Source organism: Prunus avium, chromosome 2, assembly GCF_965620075.1.
Source record: "Prunus avium chromosome 2, drPruAviu1.hap1.1, whole genome shotgun sequence".
Taxonomy (NCBI): Eukaryota; Viridiplantae; Streptophyta; class Magnoliopsida; order Rosales; family Rosaceae; genus Prunus; species Prunus avium.
The window spans coordinates 26118883-26143280 of record NC_142285.1 but is presented as its reverse complement, the minus strand read 5'-3'; the positions used below and the strand labels follow the sequence as shown (position 1 = coordinate 26143280).

The 24398-nt window shown below is 35.2% G+C and overlaps 1 protein-coding gene and 1 pseudogene across 4 annotated transcripts; one reads left to right on the top strand and one right to left on the bottom strand.

Moving 5' to 3' along the window:
- Positions 1 to 12406: 12406 nt before the first annotated feature.
- On the bottom strand, positions 12407 to 13726 carry LOC110760804 (uncharacterized; annotated as a pseudogene).
- Positions 13727 to 14952: 1226 nt separating this feature from the next.
- Positions 14953 to 24089, top strand: LOC110760809 (Galactose oxidase/kelch repeat superfamily protein). 4 transcript variants are annotated; one of them, XM_021963135.2, is made up of 15 exons: positions 14953 to 15186; positions 16227 to 16272; positions 16778 to 16903; positions 17177 to 17254; positions 17332 to 17445; positions 17569 to 17635; positions 17758 to 17819; positions 18208 to 18347; positions 18433 to 18559; positions 19327 to 19441; positions 19579 to 19667; positions 21455 to 21538; positions 22875 to 23192; positions 23272 to 23331; positions 23455 to 24089. In XM_021963135.2, exons 2-15 carry the CDS (start codon positions 16267 to 16269, stop codon positions 23635 to 23637), a joined length of 1569 nt encoding a protein of 522 aa, XP_021818827.1. In that variant the 5' UTR covers positions 14953 to 15186; positions 16227 to 16266; the 3' UTR covers positions 23638 to 24089. The 4 variants fall into 4 exon arrangements, with proteins under 4 accessions (XP_021818827.1, XP_021818829.1, XP_021818826.1 ...); XM_021963134.1 differs by having other exon boundaries at positions 14954 to 15186; positions 16236 to 16272; XM_021963136.2 differs by lacking the exon at positions 14953 to 15186 and adding an exon at positions 15283 to 16132 and having other exon boundaries at positions 16236 to 16272.
- The last annotated feature ends 309 nt before the right edge of the window (positions 24090 to 24398 follow it).

The following is a 24398-nucleotide window of genomic DNA, read 5'->3' as shown; positions in this document are numbered from 1 at the left end:
TACCCGTGCAGCGTTGCGCGTATATCCCCTGCATAATGGATTTATTCTTATATTATGAAGTACCAGAAATCGAGTTTCTTAGTACATTCAGGTAAAGAAATCCATACCTCACACATTCATAAAAATGACTTTGTATGTATTACACCAGCTTGAACATCAATTTAATTGAAAATCAAAGGGTTTTTAAAAGGATGCACATACATGAAGAATGTAGAGCATGGTGCCATCAATTTTGGGACATTTGCAATTTTGGCAAACCCAGAAGCCACTTCTCTGTAGGTTGTTCCTCATCCTCCTTTAGATTGACGGAATATGACAGTTTTATCTGGACGTCTTCTGAAGAAAAAGAAATTACTTTGTAAATTGTAACATTTCATAATTTCATTGTATTTAGTTACAAATTTTCATTCACCTTTTAATGCGTTTTGTTTATCATCTGTTATCTGTGCATGCTTAGTTGGTACATGTACATCCTGATTTAAGCTCTCCTTACTCTAAATTTCGGTGGTTCACTTCAGTTCGAATTATAGTATTTTGACCTGTAGTGATATGGTAATTGAATTTTGTATCGAGAAAGGGATTGATCAAATAATAATCAGGAAAGTTTTTGTATTAATTCACAAATATTTTAAACTTTATGGGTCTTTTTTCTTTGTTAAGAAGGATGTTATTGGAAGTTTCCTCCTTCACGAAAATAAACAAAAATATATACGTAATGTATTTATCAAGTTAGAAAATAAATTCGGAAATACATATTGAAACTTCCTTTCTTTTCCTTTTTTTCGAAACTGAAAACAAGTAAGTAGATATTTGAAGTTGATCTCCTATTCCATATCTCATGCATGCAATCGAGTAAGTATGCTAGTCAACCTTTCTAGTTTTAAATTACGAAACTAATTGAATATTGAAAGTATTGGGAAACTAGTTTTCTAAAGTCCTATATATATAGGAGCATAGTGCAAACCCTTTACGACAACAGCTCTCTCGCATACAATTAAGGTGTGTTGTGCTAGCTCAACCTCAAATCTTCAAACATGGTGGACTTTGCATTGCCTGAGGATTTGAAGATGAAAATAGTAGAGTTAGTAGGTTCCAATGTGAAACCGACGCTTGTTCGCGATTTGACGTTTTGTGAGCACGATTTTGGCAATCGTTTGGTGCTAGTGCTACCCGAGTCTTTGTCTGGCGTGCCAATCAACCTTAAGAAAAGGCAGTCGCTTACCGTACGGATGATCGGACCCTCGCTTAATGTGTTTGATATGACTCTTAGTAGGAGTGCAGATGGTGGGCATGTTTTAAAAGATTGGCGCACAGTGATGCAAACGGAGGATTTCGAGGAAGGTGACACTGTGTATCTATGGTCCTTCAAAGACCCTGACGACATTCTTTGGTTTGTTATGCATGCATAAAAGATCTACAATTAATTAGGAAGGGCTGATTATTATTTATTATTATTAGGGTTTTATTTATTGCTTACCGGAGTTATTATGTGGGCCTGTTTTTTTTTTTTCTTCTTCCTATTAAAGAATCATCTTTTGTTAATTGTTACTCTTGGTTCTTCAATATTAAGTGTTAGTACTGTTATCTAATTTTCTAATAAATTTCTATAAACTGTTACCATAAGTTTTAGCTTCCATTCCAGTCACTTTTTCTTTTTCAATGTTGAAAGCCCGTGCATACACCTCGATCACCATTATAAAAAACAAAATTTGATCTCTTTCATGCATGAAGTTTTGTTCAAACATATTAAGGGGTGTTGTCTTATTGTCTTCTTTTCTCTAATAAAGAAGCATCTCACTGTAAAATACGTATGGATGAAATAGCATTCAAGCGACCCAAAAAATTAAAAAAAAAATTAAGAAGAAAATGCGCTATATTAACTAATTTCCACAACAATATTCTGACATGAGAAGAAAACTGATATGAATCCTCACGATATCATTCTGGTTACACACACATTATTGTTTTTTAAAGATTCCAAGTAGTTCTAAAACGTACTGCAGAAGCTTGCAGCAAACTGGAATTCATTACCAGGGCGCAAAGAGCTTGCAGTGAAAAAAAAGCTTGCAGCAACCACCAAGTCTAAATTAAACTGGTGAATCATTCAACTTTAAATTTACCTGTAGGTTAGAGAGGTTTAATGTCTGTTCACAGGTCACCTAACAATAGTTTGGTGTTCAAATTAATCATTGTATGATCAAAAGAAAACACATGAAACAAGTTACACCAACCTGGAAAGCGGTGTTGTCTCAAGCACAGAAATCTCTTTAAGATCTTATATGTTCTAAAGCAAGGAAGATACACAAATTCATCGTGTTCACTTACTCTTTTCTGTGAATGAAAATAAAGAGGGACTCAAATTTCCTATTAGAGTCGTCTCAATTTTGCAGGAAGCCAAACTGCAGGTAATGAAAGTCAATCTCTCATGTCACGTTGCCCAATTCTGACAATTTTCACGTTAATACGTCTAATCAAATATTCAGTGGCTAATGCTAACAAACCTTTTAATTGGGTTAAAATTCTGTAGAAATTTATTTAGCTGAAGAACTGCAAAACTCATGTATGGCTATATATCTATACCCGTGCAGCGCTGCGCGTATATCCCCTGCATAATGGATTTATTCTTATATTATGAAGTACCAGAAATCGAGTTTCTTAGTACATTCAGGTAAAGAAATCCATACCTCACACATTCATAAAAATGACTTTGTATGTATTACACCAGCTTGAACATCAATTTAATTGAAAATCAAAGGGTTTTTAAAAGGATGCACATACATGAAGAATGTAGAGCATGGTGCCATCAATTTTGGGACATTTGCAATTTTGGCAAACCCAGAAGCCACTTCTCTGTAGGTTGTTCCTCATCCTCCTTTAGATTGACGGAATATGACAGTTTTATCTGGACGTCTTCTGAAGAAAAAGAAATTACTTTGTAAATTGTAACATTTCATAATTTCATTGTATTTAGTTACAAATTTTCATTCACCTTTTAATGCGTTTTGTTTATCATCTGTTATCTGTGCATGCTTAGTTGGTACATGTACATCCTGATTTAAGCTCTCCTTACTCTAAATTTCGGTGGTTCACTTCAGTTCGAATTATAGTATTTTGACCTGTAGTGATATGGTAATTGAATTTTGTATCGAGAAAGGGATTGATCAAATAATAATCAGGAAAGTTTTTGTATTAATTCACAAATATTTTAAACTTTATGGGTCTTTTTTCTTTGTTAAGAAGGATGTTATTGGAAGTTTCCTCCTTCACGAAAATAAACAAAAATATATACGTAATGTATTTATCAAGTTAGAAAATAAATTCGGAAATACATATTGAAACTTCCTTTCTTTTCCTTTTTTTCGAAACTGAAAACAAGTAAGTAGATATTTGAAGTTGATCTCCTATTCCATATCTCATGCATGCAATCGAGTAAGTATGCTAGTCAACCTTTCTAGTTTTAAATTACGAAACTAATTGAATATTGAAAGTATTGGGAAACTAGTTTTCTAAAGTCCTATATATATAGGAGCATAGTGCAAACCCTTTACGACAACAGCTCTCTCGCATACAATTAAGGTGTGTTGTGCTAGCTCAACCTCAAATCTTCAAACATGGTGGACTTTGCATTGCCTGAGGATTTGAAGATGAAAATAGTAGAGTTAGTAGGTTCCAATGTGAAACCGACGCTTGTTCGCAATTTGACGTTTTGTGAGCACGATTTTGGCAATCGTTTGGTGCTAGTGCTACCCGAGTCTTTGTCTGGCGTGCCAATCAACCTTAAGAAAAGGCAGTCGCTTACCGTACGGATGATCGGACCCTCGCTTAATGTGTTTGATATGACTCTTAGTAGGAGTGCAGATGGTGGGCATGTTTTAAAAGATTGGCGCACAGTGATGCAAACGGAGGATTTCGAGGAAGGTGACACTGTGTATCTATGGTCCTTCAAAGACCCTGACGACATTCTTTGGTTTGTTATGCATGCATAAAAGATCTACAATTAATTAGGAAGGGCTGATTATTATTTATTATTATTAGGGTTTTATTTATTGCTTACCGGAGTTATTATGTGGGCCTGTTTTTTTTTTTTCTTCTTCCTATTAAAGAATCATCTTTTGTTAATTGTTACTCTTGGTTCTTCAATATTAAGTGTTAGTACTGTTATCTAATTTTCTAATAAATTTCTATAAACTGTTACCATAAGTTTTAGCTTCCATTCCAGTCACTTTTTCTTTTTCAATGTTGAAAGCCCGTGCATACACCTCGATCACCATTATAAAAAACAAAATTTGATCTCTTTCATGCATGAAGTTTTGTTCAAACATATTAAGGGGTGTTGTCTTATTGTCTTCTTTTCTCTAATAAAGAAGCATCTCACTGTAAAATACGTATGGATGAAATAGCATTCAAGCGACCCAAAAAATTAAAAAAAAAATTAAGAAGAAAATGCGCTATATTAACTAATTTCCACAACAATATTCTGACATGAGAAGAAAACTGATATGAATCCTCACGATATCATTCTGGTTACACACACATTATTGTTTTTTAAAGATTCCAAGTAGTTCTAAAACGTACTGCAGAAGCTTGCAGCAAACTGGAATTCATTACCAGGGCGCAAAGAGCTTGCAGTGAAAAAAAAGCTTGCAGCAACCACCAAGTCTAAATTAAACTGGTGAATCATTCAACTTTAAATTTACCTGTAGGTTAGAGAGGTTTAATGTCTGTTCACAGGTCACCTAACAATAGTTTGGTGTTCAAATTAATCATTGTATGATCAAAAGAAAACACATGAAACAAGTTACACCAACCTGGAAAGCGGTGTTGTCTCAAGCACAGAAATCTCTTTAAGATCTTATATGTTCTAAAGCAAGGAAGATACACAAATTCATCGTGTTCACTTACTCTTTTCTGTGAATGAAAATAAAGAGGGACTCAAATTTCCTATTAGAGTCGTCTCAATTTTGCAGGAAGCCAAACTGCAGGTAATGAAAGTCAATCTCTCATGTCACGTTGCCCAATTCTGACAATTTTCACGTTAATACGTCTAATCAAATATTCAGTGGCTAATGCTAACAAACCTTTTAATTGGGTTAAAATTCTGTAGAAATTTATTTAGCTGAAGAACTGCAAAACTCATGTATGGCTATATATCTATACCCGTGCAGCGCTGCGCGTATATCCCCTGCATAATGGATTTATTCTTATATTATGAAGTACCAGAAATCGAGTTTCTTAGTACATTCAGGTAAAGAAATCCATACCTCACACATTCATAAAAATGACTTTGTATGTATTACACCAGCTTGAACATCAATTTAATTGAAAATCAAAGGGTTTTTAAAAGGATGCACATACATGAAGAATGTAGAGCATGGTGCCATCAATTTTGGGACATTTGCAATTTTGGCAAACCCAGAAGCCACTTCTCTGTAGGTTGTTCCTCATCCTCCTTTAGATTGACGGAATATGACAGTTTTATCTGGACGTCTTCTGAAGAAAAAGAAATTACTTTGTAAATTGTAACATTTCATAATTTCATTGTATTTAGTTACAAATTTTCATTCACCTTTTAATGCGTTTTGTTTATCATCTGTTATCTGTGCATGCTTAGTTGGTACATGTACATCCTGATTTAAGCTCTCCTTACTCTAAATTTCGGTGGTTCACTTCAGTTCGAATTATAGTATTTTGACCTGTAGTGATATGGTAATTGAATTTTGTATCGAGAAAGGGATTGATCAAATAATAATCAGGAAAGTTTTTGTATTAATTCACAAATATTTTAAACTTTATGGGTCTTTTTTCTTTGTTAAGAAGGATGTTATTGGAAGTTTCCTCCTTCACGAAAATAAACAAAAATATATACGTAATGTATTTATCAAGTTAGAAAATAAATTCGGAAATACATATTGAAACTTCCTTTCTTTTCCTTTTTTTCGAAACTGAAAACAAGTAAGTAGATATTTGAAGTTGATCTCCTATTCCATATCTCATGCATGCAATCGAGTAAGTATGCTAGTCAACCTTTCTAGTTTTAAATTACGAAACTAATTGAATATTGAAAGTATTGGGAAACTAGTTTTCTAAAGTCCTATATATATAGGAGCATAGTGCAAACCCTTTACGACAACAGCTCTCTCGCATACAATTAAGGTGTGTTGTGCTAGCTCAACCTCAAATCTTCAAACATGGTGGACTTTGCATTGCCTGAGGATTTGAAGATGAAAATAGTAGAGTTAGTAGGTTCCAATGTGAAACCGACGCTTGTTCGCAATTTGACGTTTTGTGAGCACGATTTTGGCAATCGTTTGGTGCTAGTGCTACCCGAGTCTTTGTCTGGCGTGCCAATCAACCTTAAGAAAAGGCAGTCGCTTACCGTACGGATGATCGGACCCTCGCTTAATGTGTTTGATATGACTCTTAGTAGGAGTGCAGATGGTGGGCATGTTTTAAAAGATTGGCGCACAGTGATGCAAACGGAGGATTTCGAGGAAGGTGACACTGTGTATCTATGGTCCTTCAAAGACCCTGACGACATTCTTTGGTTTGTTATGCATGCATAAAAGATCTACAATTAATTAGGAAGGGCTGATTATTATTTATTATTATTAGGGTTTTATTTATTGCTTACCGGAGTTATTATGTGGGCCTGTTTTTTTTTTTTCTTCTTCCTATTAAAGAATCATCTTTTGTTAATTGTTACTCTTGGTTCTTCAATATTAAGTGTTAGTACTGTTATCTAATTTTCTAATAAATTTCTATAAACTGTTACCATAAGTTTTAGCTTCCATTCCAGTCACTTTTTCTTTTTCAATGTTGAAAGCCCGTGCATACACCTCGATCACCATTATAAAAAACAAAATTTGATCTCTTTCATGCATGAAGTTTTGTTCAAACATATTAAGGGGTGTTGTCTTATTGTCTTCTTTTCTCTAATAAAGAAGCATCTCACTGTAAAATACGTATGGATGAAATAGCATTCAAGCGACCCAAAAAATTAAAAAAAAAATTAAGAAGAAAATGCGCTATATTAACTAATTTCCACAACAATATTCTGACATGAGAAGAAAACTGATATGAATCCTCACGATATCATTCTGGTTACACACACATTATTGTTTTTTAAAGATTCCAAGTAGTTCTAAAACGTACTGCAGAAGCTTGCAGCAAACTGGAATTCATTACCAGGGCGCAAAGAGCTTGCAGTGAAAAAAAAGCTTGCAGCAACCACCAAGTCTAAATTAAACTGGTGAATCATTCAACTTTAAATTTACCTGTAGGTTAGAGAGGTTTAATGTCTGTTCACAGGTCACCTAACAATAGTTTGGTGTTCAAATTAATCATTGTATGATCAAAAGAAAACACATGAAACAAGTTACACCAACCTGGAAAGCGGTGTTGTCTCAAGCACAGAAATCTCTTTAAGATCTTATATGTTCTAAAGCAAGGAAGATACACAAATTCATCGTGTTCACTTACTCTTTTCTGTGAATGAAAATAAAGAGGGACTCAAATTTCCTATTAGAGTCGTCTCAATTTTGCAGGAAGCCAAACTGCAGGTAATGAAAGTCAATCTCTCATGTCACGTTGCCCAATTCTGACAATTTTCACGTTAATACGTCTAATCAAATATTCAGTGGCTAATGCTAACAAACCTTTTAATTGGGTTAAAATTCTGTAGAAATTTATTTAGCTGAAGAACTGCAAAACTCATGTATGGCTATATATCTATACCCGTGCAGCGCTGCGCGTATATCCCCTGCATAATGGATTTATTCTTATATTATGAAGTACCAGAAATCGAGTTTCTTAGTACATTCAGGTAAAGAAATCCATACCTCACACATTCATAAAAATGACTTTGTATGTATTACACCAGCTTGAACATCAATTTAATTGAAAATCAAAGGGTTTTTAAAAGGATGCACATACATGAAGAATGTAGAGCATGGTGCCATCAATTTTGGGACATTTGCAATTTTGGCAAACCCAGAAGCCACTTCTCTGTAGGTTGTTCCTCATCCTCCTTTAGATTGACGGAATATGACAGTTTTATCTGGACGTCTTCTGAAGAAAAAGAAATTACTTTGTAAATTGTAACATTTCATAATTTCATTGTATTTAGTTACAAATTTTCATTCACCTTTTAATGCGTTTTGTTTATCATCTGTTATCTGTGCATGCTTAGTTGGTACATGTACATCCTGATTTAAGCTCTCCTTACTCTAAATTTCGGTGGTTCACTTCAGTTCGAATTATAGTATTTTGACCTGTAGTGATATGGTAATTGAATTTGGTTTAATTTGAAACGACATGATCCACACAACATAGGATATCATCTCCATTATGCGCAGCCTCAGTGGAAAAAAGAGTTTTGAAGTGGTCCTAAAAAACAAGCCGAGTCTCATAATCTCCAGAGTACCATTGACCGTTGTTATCTTTGATCCTTACAATTATGTTCTGTCTTCTTCGAGCAATTGTGGAGTGGTAAGAAAAGGCAGTATTGGCATCTCCCTCCTTTAACCACTTGACTCGAGACCGCTGATGCCAGTATTTTTCCTCCTGAGCCCAACTCTCGTTGATCTCAGCTTTTATCCTTTTGATATCATCATGATTATTTTCCCAACAGGCTTGTTTTCCTGCAGCATACAATTCTTGGAGTTTCTTCTTATTATTCATAAACTTATCCTCCCTCCACCGTTGCAAGAGCTTAGAGCATGTCTCAAGCTTACGTCTTCATTTCTCAATCGACGGACCTTGAACTTGAGAAGCCCACCCTCTCTCAACAATTTGTCTTACTTCCTCATCTTCTGCCCAGTAGGATTCAAATTTGAAAAGTTTCTTCCCACTTTGGAAAGGCCGGTCAGTCTCCAAAATGATAGGGTTGTGATCGGATCCAATGGCGGGGTGGTGCGTGATCATTGAGTTTGGCCAGACTTCTTACCAATTCAAGTTCGCAAGCCCCCTATCAAGTCTCTCTTGGATGAAAAGGTCATTCTGACGTCGTGCCCTCCACATAGCCTTGGTAGCCCAAGTCCAAGAGCTCAACCTTTTTCATAAAATCCTGGAGAAATCTTAGTCTAGAAGGGGAGGGGTCGATTCCTCCATTTTTCTCAAAAGACCACATGATCTCGTTAAAGTCTCCTCCGCAGAACCAAGGGAGGTTCGTAGGAGGGAAGTCAGACTCCATGTTGCCCCAGAAGTCCTCATTCTCTTCTCTATACAGGGTGTCATAGACCCAGGTAGCTATGTTTTGGATACCAATTTCTCCTTTCGTCATTCTCATATCAATAAAGTTTTTCGAGAAAGCAATTATTTCTAAGTCATAACAGTTGTCCCACCACAGACTGAACCCCCCAGTTGCTTGGATTGGTGGGACATAGAACCCATGTTGAAAACCACAGCTTCTTCGTAATCTCTCCATATTGTTGTTACTCACCTTGGTCTCCATTAAGAGCACATCATTAGGCCGATATCAATGTTGGCCTTATGCCTTGACAGTTCCATAATAAGTAGATCCAGGGACGGACCCAGGATTTCAAATTAGGATGGGCTAGATTTACCTTACGCACAAGCCATGAAGGGAGGAACATAATCAATGGAATCGACGTGTATAGATTTCCAATTTTTTTAAAAACACAAAACCTATATTAATTAACCAAAACAAAAACTCACACTAACCAACAAAAGGAATAAACTCATACTAATTAAACAATTACTTATGTAGAAGCTATTTTATTCTTTCCAAAAATGTAGAAATTATTAGGATTAAGGGTTTATGGCATAAAACATGAATGATTATAATTAAAAATATATTGGAATTTTAGGGGACTATAAGGGGATGACCTACTTTCATTTGTATATTTTTAATTACAAAACCTGTACAATCAAATGTTTTGGCCAAGCCAAAAAAAAAAAATTACATAGAATTTTTTTAAATAAAAATTGTAAATCCCTAATTGATACTTCATAAACTCTAAAAAGTCCCAAATTTCAACATCAACAAATTAAGACAATAAAAGAAGATTAATAATTGAAGATTAATTTGGTTTGCTTTAATTAAGCATTGAAGGGCATGTAACAGGAGAGATGATTGGCTCTTTCTTCAATTTGTTTTTTCTCTGCGTGCATTATCTAAGGGTTTGTGGGGTTTGCTTGGGTGGGCTGGGGAGTATTACTATAGGCTAGAACAAATCAAGACACCTGGGCTATAGCCCAGGTTAGCTTGGGAATGGGTCCGTCCCTAAGTAGATCATTGATGTTGTGCGGCTATTGTAGGCCAGCCGCCACGGCCCCGGATTGCCTCATCCGTAGCCTTTCCATCTCCACTTCCCACGTTAAGTGTCCAACCCTTTGCTTGAGTTATACGGACCTCAGTGAGATTTGCTTCAACAAAGACATCCTTTTTTGTGTACTCTGAACGTCTAGTGGTACTGCTTTCTCCACTATTTTGCTTCCTTGCCTTGTAATACTTTCTCTTGTATTTTTCGCTGCTTTGGGTAGTTGCCTTTTCCGTTGCAGTTTTCTGGATTAATCCTAAGTTATCTACTTTATTGTGGCTTTTGTGCTTCTTTCCTGGTGAGCCCAAATTGCAAGCTTGTTTCCCACCGAGATTCCTTTTCAAGCCCATATTATGGAACATGGTTTCCACTTGTGAAACAAATCTGTCTTATTAACTAGACTCCTTTTTGTCTAGAAAAACAAATATCAGAAATTAATTAAAATACTTCCAAAATATGTCTCATTTTTATCAATACAAACTATTTTAATAATTCCCCTAACAGTATATATATACATATATAAAAGTATGTGAATTATTTACTAGACTCCTTTGTGCTAAATTAATAAAAGGAAATCTTCATACAAATGATTTTTTATATCACAAATAGTCACTGAACTTTTTAAAAGCCCTCATTTTAGTCTTTAAAATCTCATGTCATCACGTGACCAACCTTAAAAGGTCATTTTCATTACAATATAGGTCATTTTAGTCATAAAACTAACATTTTTGCTCCAAAATGTCATCTTTTCTCCATTTAGGTTACATTAATGAGAGCATATAGCTTTGTTGAGCAAAATACGTGAGATTTTTTTTATTTTTATGGGTAGATAGGTTGTGTTTTGACGAAAATACTACTTTAAAGTTTATCATCTAATCAATTTTAACGAATATTTTGACAAAATGCGATGAGATGGACCAAATTGATGTGTTGAGCAAAACATTAAGGACCAAATTGATTGATTATAAAGTTGAGGGATTCAAATGAAAACTTTTGAAAAGTTCAAGGATTGTTCTTGATTAAAAAAAAAAACCTTAAAAAGAAGGCTAAAAATCATTTTTGGTCCCTATAATTGACCTCTTTTTCTCTTTTCATCCATGTAGTTTCAATTTAGTCAGTTGTGCCCTCGTAGTTTCATAATTATAGCAATTCAAGGACAAGTCACGAATTCTGTCAATTTCTTTCACAGTATCAAGGTTATTTTCGTCCATTTATGCCATTTCTAGTTCTATAATAATAATTATTATTACCTAAAAAGAAATATGATTATCCTTGAAATTAATCTCTGTTTACTTATTCCAATTTCATATCCAAATAGCCTACAACATACAAATAAACTTGCATTCATCATCACAACCTTGACATTATGAAAATCAATAATGACGGAAATACCCTTGACACTGTGAAAATCAATAGTGATGGAAATACCTTTGACATTGTGAAAGAAATTGACTGAATTCGTTACTCGTTCTTGAATTGCTATAATTATGAAACTATAAGGCACAATTGATCAAATTGAAACTACATGGACGATTGATCAAATTGAAACTACAAGATGAAAAGTGAAGAAAATGTAACTTTTGGCCTAAAAAGAAAGGCTTATTTATGGATATGCCCCATGTGCTTTCAAAATAGTCTCAAATTACCACATGTTCTTTGAAATGTCTCAATATACCACCTATACTTTCAATAAGTGTCCCATGTTAGCTATTCCATCATATTTGAGAGAAGTTTCGTTAGCTGATGTGGCCCCCACTTCTTTTCAATCTCTTAATAAGGGAGAGGAAGGGTTAGTCATGTTGATAAAATGGGGAATTTGTGAGAACAGGGGGAATTTGGGAGAAGGGTTTAGGGAATTTCATATTTGAGAATCTGGAGGTTCATATTTGGGAGAAAAGGAGGGACAATTCCCTCAACCCTAAACCCTTCTCCCAACTTCCCCATTTTCTCAACCTGACTAACCCTTCCTCTCCCTTGTTAAGAGATTGAAAAGAAGTGAAGGCCACATCAGCTAACGAAACTTCTCTCAAATCTGACGGAATAGCTAACGTGAGACACTTAGGGCTCATTTGGGAGTGCTTCTTTCTGAAGCGCTTATGCTAGTAGCGCTTATGACATAAGCGCTTCTACAAAGAAGCAATTTGTCGTTTGGATGTCATATTTAAAAGTGTTTTTATACTACATAAAGCACTTTTGATATTTTGTTGAGTGTTTGGCTGACATAGTAAAAATGCTTTGATTTTATCCGAAACTCTCCTAAATTGTGGGTCTTTTGGACTCAATGGCTCCTTCTCAATCATGTGCTCCATGCTAACACATGTCAATTCAGGACCATACATCCTAAATGCTGCCCCAAACTTACCTTCCTCTCCTTTTTGTGATTCAAACTAGTCCACTCCAGACCAAAACTCCTCCTCTTTCTGACTCAACACGTGGAGGTGCACCGCCCCCTGCCGCGTGTCCCAACCCGCTTGCGGATTCCTTTTCCTCCACATCCACTACTGAAAGCATTGAAAATGCAAGGCACTGCTATAGTGCCACCCAAAACACGGCTTCTTTCTAAAGTCAGTACAAATTGAGAGGGAGTGCTTGGTGCCACTATTTGGGCGCTTTAAGTGTGCAATGCTTGTACAAAACACTACAGCCAGCAAATCAAAAGGGTTGGCTTCAGGGAAAATTTTGTGGATTTGTAAGAGGCCTTGCTTGATCATTGCATTGGTGAATTTGAAAGTGGTTGTGCTCACTTTCTTTTCTGGTAAATGGGTCTTTGCTACCATAGACTTGGCTTCATAATAGGCCACTGTTGATTTTGTTTTTATTATGTCTTGATCAATGGGTCTGCCTTGGGTTGATGACTCCCCGACGAGAAACGAGTGAGCAATTGCTTGCCTGCGGTGAGTCTCGCCCTACACCTTGACGAGTAAGGTGACACAAGTTAGGTCTGCATGCATGTGAGTGCAACTTACACCAATGGCTGCACCTCCTCCTTCAAATTCATTTATCTCCAAAACCAGGATTGGTTCATATGTTAATGCTTTTTTAATCAAGTTTGGTGCTACATATAATAATGTTTGTTTTCAAAAGCATACAATATTATATAAGCAAGGGGCATACAAGAATTCAGAACTGGTCTCCATTCTCCAGCAAGAAAGAGAGAGAAAAAAAAATATGGTATTTTGGCATTTAAAAAAATTTAATATGGGTATTTTCGGTATTTTAAAAGTTTCATTAAAGAGAGCCAAGTGCTTCCCGTGTTTTTGTCCTGCAACGCTTTTAAGAAGAAGCACCTCTCAAGTGCTTCTTTCAAAACCACTCCAAGTGCTTCTTCCAAAACCACTCCAAGTGCTTCTTCCAAAACCACTCCAAGTGCTTTTGGATCTCACCCAAAGCGTTTTTGCAATTTTTGCCAAACACCATTTTTAAAAGACAGAAGCACTTTCACCCATTTAGAAGCGTTTTTTGCTGCTCCAAAAGCACTCCCAAATGAATTAAAAGTATAGGTAGTATATTGAGACATTTTAAAGAACATATGGTAATCTAAATAAGACTATTTTAAAAGCATAGGGCATATCATAAATAAGGGCTCGTTTGGGAGTGCTTCTTCCCGAAGCGGTTATGCCAGTAGCACTTATGACATAAGCGCTTCTACAAAGAAGCAGTTTATTGCTTGGATGTCATATTTAAAAGTACTTTTACACTACATAAAAGCGCTTTTGATATTTTGTTTAGTGGTTGGCTGACACAATAAAAGCACTTTTAAAAAATTTAAAGAAAATAAGCCTTTTTTAAATTTACAGAAAATATCTCAATTTCTAGAAGAAAAGAAACTCCTTGAATAGAAATCTTATGTTGAGTAATTCACAATTAAGATGTTGGTCTTGCAGTCTATCTGGATTTCTGGTTGGGGATCACAGAAGGAACTGGATGAAGCCAAGTTGAATTTTGCTGCTGAGGTACCAAATTTGAATTTTCAATGGGATGCATTTATCTTTGCCTAATCTTTCTAGGCTCAGTAACCTAATGGGATGTCCTGTTTGATTTTCTTGATTCCATGCAGGGTGACCACTTGAGTTTCTTAAATGTCTACAAAGGATTTCTTCAGTCTTGTAAATCTTCGCAGTGGTGTCATAAGAACTTTGTAAACTACCAAGCCATGGTGTGTATCAGTAATTAGCTGGTTTGATTAATTTAACAAATGTGGAATAAAGTCAGAAAATAAAGAGCAAATCTCTTCAATATTGAGAGAAGCCATGAGAGATATGGAATAGAAGCTTAAGGGTTTCCATGGGTGTTTTGGCGTCTGTTGGGCTTTTCGCGGGTAGTGTTTTGGTTTTAATAGGAGAGAGAAAGAGAGAGGGAGAAAAAAAGAAGAAAAAAAAGAAGGGTATTTTGGCATTTAAAAAAATTAAATATGGGTATTTTCAATATTTTAAAAGTTTCATTAAAGGGAGCCAAGTGCTTCTCGTGTTTTTGTCCTGCAATGTTTTTAAGAAGAAGCACCTCTCAAGTGCTTCTTTCAAAACCACTCCAAGTGCTTTTGGATCTCACCCAAAGCGCTTTTGCAATTTTTGCCAAACACCATTTTTAAAATATAGAAGCGCTTTCACCCATTTAGAAGCGCTTTTTGCTGCTCCAAAAGCACTCCTAAACAAGCTCTAAGCCAAAAAGAAATACACGTCAAGTCCAAACGTCGACTTTACTGTTTCCATTGTCTGTACGGAGACACTCACAGAGCAATTGCTCGCCTGTTGATGCAGAGATCATAACGTTAGTGTTGGATCCTTCAAACTGAATGAGCGAATCTTGACCGTTCGATCTCGTTCACATTGCCCTTCAGATCCAACTCTCTGGCCGCCCATCTCGACCCTGATCTCCTCTCAACGATTGTATTCACCAACAATTTCAGGTGCATAAACCTCCCCCCCTCATTTTTTCCATATCAAATCTGAACTCATTTCATGGATGAATTTTTTATTTAGTCACTGGTTTAATTGTCTGCTTGTTGATTTATGGATGAATGTTGACAGTTTTGTTTGGTTTCTGAGATTTTTTATGTAGAAATTTGGAAGTTTAAGCTTTATTTCACGTGAATTATGATGGGTTGGTTTTAGTTTTGGAAGATTGAAAAGTGAAATGAGTTTTTGTTTTTGTTCATACTTGATTTTCTTCTTTAATTGTTTTTCTGTGCTGGAAAATAGTGAATTTTACTTAAACATTGTATAATTTGCAAGTTGCTGAACACATATATGTAGAATTCTGATAATAAATACACAATAAAACATATATGTAGACGCGTGTCAAATGATGTCTGTCAGTCAAACAAGGTTTGCAAAGATTTTATTTTATTTTTTAGAATTTTAATTTTGTTTGCAGAATATATGTATGTTCGATGAGTTATGCCAAAGTGGATGAAATGTATGTTGTGAGATAGGGAGTTATGTAATGACATGGCAAAGAGTATAGCATGTTGAATTGGTATTTGGATAAATCATCCTCATTAATAAGAACCGTTTTGGGTCATTTTAATTAATATGAAATAACATAAATTCTTTAGTTTCTATGGCATGCTTGATGGTTACTGAATTGAATCTAATTTATGGTAGATTCATAATTTCATATAAACAGAACTTGATCGCTGTTCCTGTTAGTCCCTTCGAAAACCATTATCATTAGGCTACTTGTGCAATTGAACTAAACTGAGAAAACAAAAAGGAAAGGAAGAAGATTTTTCCCAACTTAGCATTTTTCTGATAAGAGTACTATCAATCATCTCAGATCGTGAATCTTTTTGCCTTGGTGGTCCCAGTTTTTATCACATACCTTTTCTTTCTTGGGAGTCTTCAATTTTAAAGGCATCATCCTCCGTATTGGTTGCAGTAACAGTCTTTTTGTTTTTGTTTTAATTTTTATAATGAGAAACAAAATTTGATTAATATTAGCAATCAGATATTGCAGAGGACGAGGTGGTCACTGAAGCCAAATATAAATGCAGGTAATAGTACAAAGTTTCATTATGATGACAAAAAAATGCCTCCTGCAAAGTAGAAGCCCTCCAATCTGCAAAGATAGCCAAAAAAAAAAAGTAAAATAAAAAACAGTAACGTGCAAACCGTAACAGGCGTTTGTTGCTCATGATCAAACCACTATAATTTCCTTTCTGTCACTTTGTTCGCATGTTATACTCTGTGTTACACAAGAGAATGTTTAATGCATCTAGTACTAGTATTTCACTTTTCAAATTGCTCTGCTATGTCAATAGCTACATTTTGGGTGATTCCTTCCTATAGGCTACAAGTTCAAATGGGCCTGTATCATAGTGCTTCTGAAATGAAACATAGTGGTGATGCTTTTTGTTCTTATCCTCTCAAATAGGAATATGTTTCTTTTGAAAAGAAATTTTTTTATGGATGTTCCATCTGTGAACTTATTTTAGTAGTCCTGCACTCTCTTCTATATATAGTATCTTAAGCAAGCCAAAACAATTGGTTCACCTGCAGACGGCTTCTATGGGAACAGAAGAGATTAAGAAAGATGTCAATGCCAGCAATTGGCAAACAGATTTGGCCTATGACCAGTGGAAAGCACTCCCTGTTTCTGGTCCACGACCACCGGCTCGCTACAAGGTACACCTATATTACAACTTTAAAGAAACTCTAAGATTAAATCAAAGGGAAATATCTTCTGAAGTCCACTTTCTTTCTCCCCTTTGATTCGTAAGATTAAAAGCTTTTGTTTTGATGGTAAGTGCACAATCAAACTTTTGTTGTATCTTTAATGAAATATACTCTCATTGTCTATCACAAAGATATTTTTTATTCGTTTTGAAAAAAAAAAAAAAAAAAAAAGGAGAAATCATTAACTAAATACTTACCATGCTGTTTTTCTTTCCACTGTAGCATGCTGCTGTAGTAGTTGATGAAAAATTATACATTATTGGTGGGAGTCGTAATGGTAGGCACCTATCTGATGTTCAGGTATTGCACATGCTCAACTACTTTTTGACTTTGAGGTCCTTCTTTTGCTGTAATGTAGTATCGGACTCTTCTTGCAGGTCTTTGACTTTAGAAATTTGTTATGGTCTAATATAAAACTGAAACCCAATTCCGATAAATTTGAAGACAGTGACTTGCAGGAAGTTCTTCCAGCCATCTCTGCTCATAATGTGGTAAAAATTCATGTGCACAATTATCTTTTGCATTTGTGTGTATTTATTTGTTTATATTTGCCCTATACTCCTTTTGTTTGGTTTTCAGTAGGCAGTTGAACAAGTTTGTTTCTGTCTTAATAGGTTAAGTGGGGAAACAAAATTCTTCTTCTTGGTGGAAATTCAAAGAAATTGTCCGACAAAATAATAGGTTTGTTACTTCAACAGCCATATTGTTAGTTCATGGATAGTGTAGATCTTTCCTGAGACATTTGATAGTGCCCTTTAATTTCCATAATGTTAAATCCTTATTCAATGTTAATGGACTTGTAGTGTGGTTCATTGATCTGGAAACGCACCTCTGTGGCATCGTGGAGACCTCAGGAAAAGTTCCGGTATGATGATCGAATCCATGTTTTTCCTTGTGCTTTGTGTTTTCAACTGTTTCATTATTTTTTATTTATTTTTGTTCCAAAGTTGGGTGAATTATACTTTGCCCCCCTGTGCTATCACTTTGCTATATTATTTTTTGTCAAGTTGCATAAAATAAACTTTCCCTAGGCAAGTGCATTTCACATGGATGTTATATCCATTTCAACTGTAACACCCGAGTAATTTTGTGATGGCAAAGTGATATTTGCCCACATGGTGCAAAGTGAAAATAGACCATATAATGGGATCTCAATATGTGATATTTCCTTCTCTAATTTGTTTGCTCAAATATATTTGATTTTGTTCTGTGGTAAATGAAACTGTTTGGTACGCATGCCAATTATATTTCAGGTAGCTCGTGGGGGGCAGTCCACGACACTGGTTGGTTCTAGACTGATAATGTTCGGTGGAGAAGACAGGAGTAGAAGATTGTGGAATGATGTTAATATTCTGGATCTAGAGACAATGACCTGGGATGTGGTGGAAGCAATGTAAGTATCTTTATACTTTTATTTGAAACTACTTCTATGCCGTGCTTTTCGAAGAGTTATGCATTACTTTCTTGTGTTATGATAGGCAGACACCTCCAGCTCCCAGATTCGATCACACAGCTGCAGTACATGCAGAACGCTACCTTCTAATTTTTGGTGGTTGTTCTCATGATTCTTTCTTCAATGATCTTCATGTACTTGACTTGCAAGCAGTAAGTTGTTTACCGATCACATTAAAACTAGTCTACAAACTGTGCTCTGTACAATACCTGTGAATATTAAAATGTTTTAATTTGTTATTTTTCTGTTAACAAGTGGATTGCTGGGCTAGAAGCATATTGGAGGTCATTGTTCAAATTGAATGTAGAACGTTGTTAGTTGGTAATTATTATGTTGTCTGGCAAGACAACAACTATTACCTACCAACCCTTCTGAGACCATATTGAAAATTATTTTCACTTTAGATTTATACAAAAATTGATATTTATTGTAAGAGCTATTTTTCTATGCACGAATACAAGCTTCTCAAATTTTTTGCTTCTATCCTGCCCTGTAATTAAATGAAAGAAGATTCTTGTTTTTTTTTTTTAACTCTATCTGTGTACTCTCTTGAGATCAGAAGATTCAAACTTCATACGAATCAGTAGTGGGCTGCATGCATCAAATAGAAGTTCTTGTCAGGCTTTTGGACAATAAGAGAATTAGATTATGATGAAGAGCAAAGTATTTAATTGCTGAGTCTGTCCATTTGCCTTCTACCATATCCCCCCACATCCTGGGATGTTAGAGTTTTTGTTGAACTTATTATTTATAGTTTGAGAGGAGCATGGTTTTGAAGGTTTTCTTTCATACCTTGAAAATTTAATTACTTCATCCTATATCAACAATATGATTCTCAATGCTTTTTAAGCTGCACATATTAATTGTTGTATTATCTATCTTTTTTTATTCTTCCCCACAATTTGCCATTATTTTTCAGATGGAGTGGTCCCAACCACAAGTTCAGGGTGATCTAGTCACTCCTAGGGCTGGTCATGCTGGTATAACAATTGATGAAAACTGGTATATAGTCGGCGGTGGAGATAACAAAAATGGTATGCATAATCATATGCTTTACTGAAATCTATAATGAAACAACTTATTCACTTACTATGTACTCTTGTGGCTTTTACTGATTTGTTGATACATTTCCTTTGCTAGCTTTTATGATACAAACTATAAAATGTTACAGGTTGCCCAGAAACTCTGGTGTTAAATATGTCTAAGCTAGTGTGGTCAGTGCCAACCAGTGTGAAGCACAGGGATGCACTTGCAAGTGAGGTCTGTTCCTTTCTTTGATTATATATATGTTTCTTCTACAAATTTCAGTTTTGAAAGAAAGTTGGATGACTACATGGGTTGAGATACAGTTCCATAAAAATACTTCAGGAACATGGCAGTGATCATAATATACGGGATGGGAAGGATGCATATGCTACCTGCATAATTGACTAGATTTTGTACCTTTTAAATTCTTCTCATTCAGCGGCTCATTCTTTCAATCCTCAAAAGGAAAAGAAAAAAGTGGTTCGCCCTTTTCACAAACTATGCTACTGATGACAATGCGAATATTCTTAAGCAATGATTCCATTAGAAAATATGGAGTGCTACAAAGAAATTAAATGCATCCTGAAACATTTCTGAAACTGTAAAATATACATAAAGGTAAAGGAAACAGGAATAAGCATGTGAAGTAAGAGAGATAAAATGTTAAGAAAAATAAAGGAGAAATAGAATGTGATAGAATATTGATGTAATCTTAGGGGGGTGTATTCAATTAAGATTTTAAAAGAGTTTAAAAGAGTTTAAAAGTTTGGGTGTATTCAATTCAGATTTTAAAAGAGTTTGTAAAAGTTTGGGTGTATTCAATTCAGATTTCAATTGATAATAAAAAAATACATCGAAATCTAGGTGTATTCAATTATGACTTTTTAAAAATCAAACAAAATTTAGGTGTATTCAAAAAGTAATTTATTTTGAAGGAATTAATAAGTTGCCCGATTTCGTTAGAAATTAAAGTGGTAAGTATATATAAAAAAGGCCCTGACAAATCTTATGTCAACCCTAGAAACTTTGAACATGCTCTACGCTTTCCAGTCCTTGAACGTGTGTGCTTGTCAAGTGGATTTATGTATGTATGATCTTTCATCGTGTGTTTGAATATTTGTTGTTGCTACATCACCATATTTCGATGAACAATAGCATATATATCGATGTATATATAATCTTCACATGGCATGTAATCGATGTACATCACCATATTGCTTGAATGGTTGTTGTTGTTGCCATCGTCATATATAGATCAACATCAACATATTTGTTGCTGTAAATATTTGCTGCTGTACATATTGTTGAACATCAACACATTTTTGGTTGCTCTTATTATTATTATTTTATTTTATTTTATCATATATAGGGTTTAGGGTTGCTGTTATTATAATTATTTTTTTTGCTGTTATTATTATTAATTTTTTTTTTTCTGTTTTTTTTTTTTTTTGGGTTTCTGTACATCACAACCTTCTTCATCGATCTATAGTCATCATTTTTTCTTTGTTTTGTACAATATCTATATATATCTAGTCCATGCCAAAACAAAAAGGAAAAAAATTATCTTCATATATATATATATATTCTTATGAACTAATTTAAGATTGCATGTATGTGGAGAGATGCTATGAGTGACGGGAGTCAAAGATGAGCAATGAAGCAAATACTTATTCGTTTTTACGCATTTAGAATTATAGTTTACTTATCAAAGCAAATACTTACTCTTTTAAAATCTTAATTGAATACACCCCCCTTAGTATTTGGGGAAAACAAAGCTCCCCTCTTTCAAAAAAGTCCCTTAAGAATATAGAATTTGGTTAAAGGTCCAATTCTTTATTTTATATTTCTTTCTGCTTGTGTTTTGTCTGTGCCTATTACTTAGTCATGTACGTCATCTAAAAAAGTCTATGTTCGTTTTCGTATAGTCTGTATCTATTAGGGTGGAGTGTCAATACTCTAATATGAGTAAACATGAAATTCTATTATGTCGGTTTGCACTTAAGAATATGGTTTGGAAACAGGGACTCAGTGTCTGCTCAGTGACTATTGATGGAAAGAAGCATTTGGTTGCCTTTGGTGGCTATAATGGGAACTATAGCAATGAGGTATGTTAATGACAGATTTCATGTTCATTACTCAGAAGTCTATATTGTATGAATACAAGTTATCAAGTGCATTATATTTTTCATATTTAAAGTGCAGTAATGTTAGTTTTGTGACCAGTAACTTCCACTTGACTCATAATTGAAGTTGTCTAATCTGATATGTGGATATGGTGTCTACTTGAGATACATGGGCCATGGCGATCAACATCTAGATGAAAGCAAAGTGAAATGGTTCATGTACTCATGTGATACACTGATACTCATCTTGAGGTAGCAATGGGAAAGTGGACATCATGATTTGTAGTACCACCGTAAAACAAGTCAGGATAAAAATAATTTGAGTCAGGCTTAAAGTTTTCGTGGAGCTTGTTTATGTTAAAGTTGTAACTCCATCTAAGTTTGTTTGAGAATGGCACCTTTGAGAAAAGAAAAATCTCCGGTAGTATAGTGCAACATGGTCAAATTTGTGCATTCGACTGGTTAAATAAATTGTCTTTATGTGCATTTATTTACTAGTTGTCTGTGCTATCTCAAAAGGCTCTACTATTATTGTACCAGTTCTCTAAGGTATGTAGCTAGAGAAGAGAATAGGGCAAAGATACACTTCGTGAAACAAAAGATCTCCCAGAGTTGTGCAGTTACTGTGCATATGGTGATGCATAATGGTTACAGAAAATAACATAAGAAAAACTAAGAAAGAGAAAAATGATAGTTTATGATCACCAATCCTAGAACCAACTTTATGGTGGGGTTTCTATCAAAGATGAATACCTCCCTCTAAAAGGGTAAGGAATGAGTGGAACCTCCCCTCCAAAAAGAAGCTGCTATCTTCATGGGCATGCACTTGCCCTCTGTAGTGCCAAAAGGGTATTTATTACACTAAAGATTGAGCCCCAATCCTATTATCTGATCTTTGTCCTGTATTCTTTTGTAATTAGAAGGTTGAAAAATAGTTCTTTCTGGTGTCATAGCAATGAAATGGAACATGGGTGCATTTGACATAAATAAGAAAATTAGAACTGAGCGCACAATATTTTATATATATATATATATCATTTATAAAGAGGTAATAAGAGATGCTAGGCAAGGAAATTAGAACTTAGTGCATAATGTTTTATACGCTCTTTATGCTGGACAATTACCATTTAGAGTGATAGCTTGGTTATTTGTTAACTTCCTGCGTAGTACTCTAATACTAGATGCCGAATCTTACAGCCTAATCGATGCCTAATGTTCTCATCTGAGTTTGCAGACAGCTGTTTTCATGAATTTTCATTGTAGTTTGTCAATGTAATTTGTTCTCTTATTTGGTTTCTTTCCTCATCTTTTCTTACAGGTTTTTGTAATGATGCCCAAACCGAGGGACTCGTTACAACCAAAGATATTCCAGTCACCAGCAGCAGCAGCAGCGGCGGCTTCTGTCACTGCTGCATATGCCTTAACTAAAATAGACAAATTAGATTTCAAGACAGCAGAATTGAACTCCAAGGGGGCTGAAAACCATCATTATGAACAAGATTTTACAATTGACCTAGAAACCCTTACAGAGGAGAAAAGCGTGCTGGAATTGTCGCTTTCAGAAGTCAAGACAGAAAATTCTAGGCTCGGGCAGGAGATTGAAGAAGTCAACAATACTCATGCTGAGTTGTCCAAGGTATGCGCCTTAGATACACTAGTTAGCAAGGTGATTATTTTATTTTAGAGTTTTTTATCGTTTCAACTTTCCCTTTCAGGAACTTCATTCAGTCCAAGGACAACTAATAGCTGAGAGATCAAGATGCTTTAAATTGGAGGTTTCTCCTTCCATCATTTGTTTTTTTTTTCTTATTTGGCTTGGGTCAATTATTGACGTGCCCTTCAACAGATGGAATGTGTGTTGCATGGTGGCTGATTCTTTTTCAATATTCTATTTGTAGGCTCAAATCAGTGAACTACAAAAGAAACTGGAATCGGTGCAGTCCATTGAGGATGAAGTACAGGCACTTCGGGGACAAAAATCTGCATTGGAACAAGATATGGAGCTTGCCTCATCTGCTCAGAGACAAGGTTCTGGCGGGGTTTGGCGGTGGATTGCTGGGGGTGGCGGTGGCGATGCATAAAAGTTGTAAGGGCGGTGTGAAGTCCTGAAAAAAAGGGGGAAAAAATGGAAGTCGGTTCCAAAATATTGAATTGGGGAGGAGCACCTATAACTGTTATCTGTGACAGCTCTCTCAAGAAGATCAGGCAGATCTCAGCGGTGGCCTGGCGGAAGAATATGTGAAACTATTTGCATTTCGTCAGAATGGAAAATCTCGAAGTGATGACCCTACAGTAAAATTTTCGTATTAAGATAGTAAAAGGATGAAAAATACAGTCTAAGATAGGAATATGTCTCTATAAAAGCATTGTTGTTTGGATTCAATAATCAGTCATTTGATCATTTTTTCTATCTTCAGATTTCTATTCTTGTCTGAAGTGATCGTGAGTAAGGATTTGTAAGATACAGTAGTTCAAAGTGTTTTTATTCTCACGGCCTCAGTAAAGGTTTGTGATATTTAATTCTTTTGGCCAATCCAACTCGTCATTACACTAATCTTTGATTAAAATTCAGTCAAGTTTTGTGTGTTACAAATTTACAAATACTGTCGCAAATTGAATTACTAGAAGGATTAAGATTTCAAATCTGATATCTATTTGATTACAATGAGAATTGACTGGTTAACTTAATAAATCTAATTTAACGAATCAAATATGAATTAGAGTAGTTTGAGGTTTTCTTCGACCATCTTGACATGCAGTATAGGAATCTGGGGAGGCTGGATTGGGATCGAATGTTCGCAACCATGATGATCAATTTTACTATGGGAAGGTTGTTCCTATG

Excerpts from the sequence above, each read along its gene's own strand:
- LOC110760809 (XM_021963135.2), top strand. Across the intron at positions 19,668-21,454 it reads GGGATGCACTTGCAAGTGAG|GGACTCAGTGTCTGCTCAGT; the intron begins GTCTGTTCCTTT and ends GTTTGGAAACAG. Across the intron at positions 23,193-23,271 it reads CTCATGCTGAGTTGTCCAAG|GAACTTCATTCAGTCCAAGG; the intron begins GTATGCGCCTTA and ends TTTCCCTTTCAG.